We start from the raw sequence: 6393 nt of genomic DNA on the forward strand, positions 1-6393 counted from the left end.
ACCCAGCGACAGCTGCGGCTCTGTGATTGGTTATTACCAAAGTAGGGGCGGGGTTTCTCTTGCCGCTCTGCTGTTTTTCCTGCGCGAGGAGCTTTTCTGTCGTCAGTTTTGCTAACAGCCCATCGACGATAAGGACGTAGCTCTATGTTGATTAAAACGCTTCGGCAGCTATAACAGTTGATTAATAACCACTAATTCAAACATAAAATACACGATGAGCATATACCACAGCAGAGGAGCTTTGTAATTTGTCCTCCAAAAGCGGAATAAAGGATTTCGTGGCTGGTTTCGCTTCTCCCGTTCGAGCCTCTTTGTTTTTCGCCGCTTCGGTCGAACAGGTGAGCAGCAGCGCCCCCCTGTGAGACGACCGGGACCAGCTTCGAGGATAGGGAGCCAAGGAAGTAGCCGAGCGGATAGCCTCCATTGCGACGTGGGTCCCCACAGCTCAGCCGTCCGATGCGGGGTGAGGATGAGTCCCGCTCTAGAAGCTCTGATGCAGGTGGACGGGACTCCTTACTCAGGGAAAGGGGTGATGCTTGAGCCCTTCGTGCACCAGGTGGGGGGCCACTCCTGCGTGCTGCGATTCGGAGAACAAACTATATGCAAACCCCTCATCCCACGAGAGCACCAGTTCTACAAGAACCTGCCTCCAGATATGAGGAAATTCACCCCTCAGTATAAAGGTATGCAGCCATGCTAATGCAGGGGAGCTAACATGCTAGCTGTAGCAAAATGTGTATATCTAATTGGTTTGGAGGGAACATTGTGTCCGTAAGACACGTTTAAAGATGGTTACATTTCTTGTTTTAAGTGGCCTCATAATACGCATCAGTCATTTTAAGATGCTGGCAGGCACAAGTCGTCTTTAGGGGGGTGAGTGGGGGAGTTAAATACCTGGAAGGCGAGCCTGGAGGATGCGTAGAGCTGTCTGAAGCTTTTAAAAGCAGCTACTACGGTTTCAGAGGGGGAGAGTTAACTCACAAGACATTTGAGAAGATTTTCAGGTCTGATTCCAGCTCATTTCCACAAACGCACGTTTTTGACTACGCACACGGGCTTTTTAACTGGAGTGTAGTGTTTCCTGGTTGAGTGCAGGCCACAAGGCTCACATTCTGGCCCACTGACAATAACACCAAGTGCATGCGAATACAGACGGTCTCTGGGCGGCTCTTGGCTCATGACTTGGTACCTGACTCCTGGGTTATGCAGGATGAGACTATTAAAAGACCCTGAATGAGGCGTGGGATTTGGATTGTAGACTTCTGGGTGTTAGGAGTGTTCACCAGACACTGTGAAGTCTTTGGTTATGCAAAAACGCTGCCAAAATGTATTTTTAAGAAACGTAAAACATTAACAAATCTTGACTTTACCTGCCCTGCCTGGGATGACTTCAAGGTTCAGATGTGAAAGTTGGATTGGACATTCTTTGGGGTTCAGAATAATCATCTTTGGATAGGTTCATATTATCTAAATAATAATCTACAACTGTAGGTCTTTTCAGTAAAAGCAGTTGATGCCATTTGGTTGTAAAACAAATCTTTATTGCGATATCTTATCACAGTTTCTTTAGCCTTCCCACTGAGTTAGGTAAGAGAGTGACGCATACGTTTCCCACACTCCGTCTCATGGTATGATGACAGTGCAGCTGTGAGTGGACAGGACAGACAGGCCCACAGGACAAGTTTCATATAGGTGGGGCTTCCAGCAGGAAGAAGGTGATGGTGTCAGAGCACGACATCAGCTCGGCCTCAACGGAAGAAATGAAATACTTGATCTTCGTGTAAAACAAAATAAAGCTGGTCTTTTTATTCTTCCCTTTATAGTCAGACCTGTTATAAAGTTCCCAGTAATGTTGATCTGCGGTCTCTTGTAATATCAGAACCCTATCGGGATCTTATTTATTTTATATTTTGGGGGACCACACATCTATATATTTATATATGCACATTTATATAATTTCCCTCTGGGATTAATAAAGTATTTTTGAATTGAATCTCCTTCCTCTTTCTGCTTTATATGAAAGCCACTGCAGCTGCCATGTTTATTCTCAGTGCAACACCTCCCCCCACTCTGCACAAGGACCTGCAGTGCACAAATCCTTGTAGAGAGTTTCATTAGGGGATGGAGGAGATATACATGACACAAATAAACATTGCAGCACTGTAGCTAAATGTTTTGATTATCCAAATGATTTCAGAAATTCTTTGACAATATCTGTTGTGTGGTTCGCCTGTGAGGAAATGCATTCTATTCAAATAATCTAAGAATCCAAAGCATGAAATACATCAACTAAATGGTTTGTTACCGAATATATCTATTTTAGCCATTTTATGTATGTATTTGTACAATGCAAAGCCTTTGTTGTGGATGGTTTAATACTGCATTTCAAGTGTTAGTGTAATTTATTATATAAATGTTTGATTTATACATAAAAATGTCCCACTCAGTTAAACACAAATCAGGGTTTAGTATAGTTAGTCTTGTTTACTTATCATTATTCAATATTTTTTATGAATATTATTAAGTCTTCAGTTTTGATATGATGATGTGTTCAGTTTGTATAGCATAGACGTACAAGCATGCTGTTTGTATGAACGTGTCAGTAACATGTAACATTTTGTTTGACAGGTTGATATTTATTTAGTAATATTTAACTAATATCATTTTGGCCTCCTCTCTTAGGAGTCGTGTCCGTCAGTTTTGAAGAAGATGAAGAAGGGAACTTGTGCCTCATCGCCTACCCCCTTCACAGTGATTCTGTGGACTTGGAAAACAAAGACCCCTCGGCAGACTGCGAACCCAAAAGCAAGATGCTGAAGTGGAGCAACAAGAAGCAGTCCTCTTTGCTTCTTGAGAATGACAAATATAGCAAAGACCGAGCTCGCAACAGCCGAAAGGAAGACAAGCTTGTGAGGTAAGTATGCTTGCTTGAGCACTTTTGTGCTTTCATAGAAAAAAAAAGAGACTTACTTTCTTTGAAGCTCTTTAATTACAGATTTTTTTGTTTTCACATTGTCACCTTTGCAGTTATAATCGTGATGAGGTGCAGCAGCAGGCTGAGGTTCTGTACTTCAGCTTGGAGAAAGGCAACGTGGTGCCACAGATCAAACACAACCCCTGGAGTCTGAAATGTCATCAGCAGCACTTGCAGAGGATGAAGGAGAATGCAAAGCATCGTAACCAATACAGTATCCTTTCAACGAATGTCACGTATGCAGTGATGAGCTCTGCGTATCTTAAGTATCAGCTGTAGGGTAAATGTTGTGCATATGTCTCTGTCTTTTGTGGTACGATCCTTGACTCCTCCCCCCTCACAGAATTTATTCTTTTGGAAAACCTGACGTGGTGCTACAGAGTGCCGTGTGTGTTAGACTTAAAGATGGGAACTCGTCAGCATGGTGATGATGCTTCAGAGGAGAAGAAAGCCAACCAGATTCGCAAGTGTCAGCAGAGCACATCGGCTTCTATTGGAGTGCGACTTTGTGGCATGCAGGTAAATACGGTTTCTGTTTTATGCACACGTTTAACCTTCAAGTACAGCCACAATCTTATTGGTTTGTGCTCATGCATGTTCCCTTCAGGTGTACCAGCCAGACTCTGGACAGCTCATGTTTATGAACAAGTACCATGGGCGTAAGCTAACCCTTGCAGGCTTCAAGGAGGCTCTTTACCAGTTCTTTCACGACGGCCGTCGCCTGCGTCACGAGTTGCTGTCTCCGGTGCTGCGCAGGCTCCGGGAGATGCAAGCTGCCCTGGAGGCCTGCGAGTCTTACCGCTTCTATTCCAGCTCACTGCTCATCCTCTACGATGGCGACCCTCCCAGGACTCCCACCAGGCCTAGGCATAAAGGTGGAGAAGAAGGTGATGAAGATGAGCCTTCTGATGAAGAGGAGGAGGACGAAGGAGCCTTTGGTTTCTCTCATTCTTCTACAAGTGCCACCGCCGGTGTGGCCGTAGGGAGCAGTAAAAGCGGCAACGGTCGTCCGTCCCACGGCACCGGAGAGGCCAGCAGCCCTGAGGTGGACGTGCGCATGATTGACTTTGCTCACACCACCTGTCGGCACTACGGGGAAGACAGCGTGGTGCACGAAGGCCAGGACAGCGGCTTCATCTTCGGCCTCCAGAACTTGATCACTATCATCTCGGAGCTGGAGGATCGTGGCACTGACTGAGGCTGCGCTGGAGCCAGTTTGGTCTAAATTTCACGCGTGGGCGTAGCTCAGTGAGTTCAAACCCTGCCATAACCCCCCTGGTGTTATATACCTACATGGGGGTCTGCTTGGTGGAAACCCCAGACACCTCCTTGTTAGGGGATGGGGGGAGTCTGCGTGGTCGATCCTGCACTCTCGCTTACCTGCCGAAGGATAGGGCTGCCGGTGCCCTCCCTTGCACTTTTCTCTTTTTGAGACTTTGTTTTTGTTTTACTTGGAAGGAGCAGTGTTGCATGAGACAAATGTCTTCAACCGAGCACAGGGCCTCCTGTAACGTAGGACTCTCCTCCTTTGGTAAAAGCATCTGTATTAAGTTCTCTCTGAGAGAGAAAGTGAGACTGAAAAATGTTAAGCTGTACTTTGTTAGGAGACTTTTGTGGTGCTTTACCTGCGATAAGACATTTTTTTAACGAACTTGAGATTTTCTGTCCCCATCAGCACGGAGCAGTTTTTGGGGAAGTTTGACTAGTTACCTGAACAAGCTGACCGTGGCTGGCTGGGTCAGCAGCCTCGTAGCAAGTGACAAATTAGTCGTCTGAAAATAACGGGGTTTTTTTGTATTGACCCTCGTTTGTGTGTCCACCAGGCACTTGGATTTATACTTTTTGGTGGAATATTATTTAGGTCTAGAAGAAGGGATTTGACGTTTTTCCATCTTATTTTTTTCCTCTTGGCCTTTTTTTTACCTAAAACAAATTTTGGAAAGGAGAATGCTTTTTGGGGATTTATTATTTTTATTGTCTCATCTGAGCTTCATCATTCCTGACTTTTTAAAAAGGATACGTGACGAAAACACTAGCTACAAAGACTATTTATTAAAACGAATTGTGTTTTAAAATGGAAAGGAGCACATTCCATATTACCACTTTTATGTTTTGTCCTTCTGATGCTATTCTTTTTTTTTGGGTTTACTTTTATTTTTGCGTACATGTGTCTTGGAAAATAAAGGCAATTGTTGTGGTAAAAAGAACTTCCTGTGTTGTGTTCATTTACAATCAAATGCGTTGTTACCCGTAAGGAAATATAAAAAAAGAGGAAATTTAAATGGAACGTGAGCAGGTATTTGTATCATGATGGAGCTTTAAGGCCACGCTAAGAAAAAAAATAAAAAGTACATTGCCACGCTTAAAATAAAAGTCGTAAAATTACGAGTATAAAGTCGTATTATGAGAATAAAGTTGAATAAAGTCTTAATATTACAAGAATAAAGTCGTACGAATCCTTTTGCAGCTCGTTTTTTTTTTTTTTTTTTTTTCCAGGAGTCAGATCCATGATGCGACCTGTCAATCAATCCAGTAGTGTGTCAGCAAATGACCAATCTGAAGCTAAATGAGTCGTAATATCCGAACTCCGACACAAAGCAGGGTTACTGCATTTTAACTGGTAAAATGAATGTTGAGCATTTTGTTAAATTATACTGTGGTATTGGTTTTACAAATAAGAAGATCGTTAATCTGTGAGCACATCAGCATCAGATTATTACCAGTATCAGGACTTTGAACCTGCTTACAGTAAAGTGGTAGCTCTGATGGGCTGCAGCACAGCTCTGCAGGTAAGGAGCATTTAGCTTCGGATTGGTCATTTGCTGACACGCCCACTGGATTGATTGACTAGTAGCTTCATGGATCCAACTCGTGGAAAAATAAACGAGAGCCGTTAAAACAAAAAAAACGTCTCGTACGACTTTGTTCTTTATTCGACTTTATTCTCGTAATTTTATGGCTTTTAATTTATTTTTTCTTAGCGTGGCAATGTGATTTATTTATTTATTTTTGTCATAGCGTGGCCCTAAAGCTTCGTTGTAAGCTGTGAAGCAACCGTGAATAAATGCCATGCCAAAGCTGGAACACTTGCAGGAGAGAAAAACAAATTCAAACAAGGAAAACTAAAAGTTTGTCTGCCAAACTAAGAACAGGCTGCAGTTCTTATTTGCTTCTAATAAGATTCAAAGTGATTTAACTTCTACGATGCTTTTCAGCCAGTAATAATAGTAGTAAATAGTTTACCTGCATCTTCGTCAGCTGCACTTTGCTCTGGTGATCCTTCCATCCATTATCTTTTACCCGCTGCTTCCTTTTTGGGTCACGAGGGTCACTGGTGCCCATACCCAGCAGTCACTGCGAGAGGTGGGGGACACCCTGGACGGGTCTCCAGCCCGTCTCAGGACTCAGGTGAGTTAAGT

The 6393-nt window shown here is 43.4% G+C and overlaps 1 protein-coding gene across 1 annotated transcript; it reads left to right on the plus strand.

The window, feature by feature from the left end:
- Positions 1 to 261: 261 nt before the first annotated feature.
- Positions 262 to 5134, plus strand: ip6k2b (inositol hexakisphosphate kinase 2b). The gene is made up of 5 exons (XM_037679554.1): positions 262 to 683; positions 2683 to 2914; positions 3028 to 3188; positions 3318 to 3493; positions 3582 to 5134. Exons 1-5 carry the CDS (start codon positions 470 to 472, stop codon positions 4170 to 4172), a joined length of 1374 nt encoding a protein of 457 aa, XP_037535482.1. The 5' UTR covers positions 262 to 469; the 3' UTR covers positions 4173 to 5134.
- The last annotated feature ends 1259 nt before the right edge of the window (positions 5135 to 6393 follow it).

The sequence above is a fragment of the Nematolebias whitei genome, chromosome 7, assembly GCF_014905685.2.
Source record: "Nematolebias whitei isolate Nwh7 chromosome 7, NemWhi1, whole genome shotgun sequence".
NCBI classification, from domain to species: Eukaryota; Metazoa; Chordata; class Actinopteri; order Cyprinodontiformes; family Rivulidae; genus Nematolebias; species Nematolebias whitei.

Excerpts from the sequence above, each read along its gene's own strand:
- ip6k2b (XM_037679554.1), top strand. The coding sequence starts at position 470 with ATGAGTCCCGCTCTAGAAGCTCTGATGCAGGTGGACGGGACTCCTTAC. Across the intron at positions 684-2,682 it reads ATTCACCCCTCAGTATAAAG|GAGTCGTGTCCGTCAGTTTT; the intron begins GTATGCAGCCAT and ends CTCCTCTCTTAG. Across the intron at positions 3,494-3,581 it reads TGCGACTTTGTGGCATGCAG|GTGTACCAGCCAGACTCTGG; the intron begins GTAAATACGGTT and ends TGTTCCCTTCAG.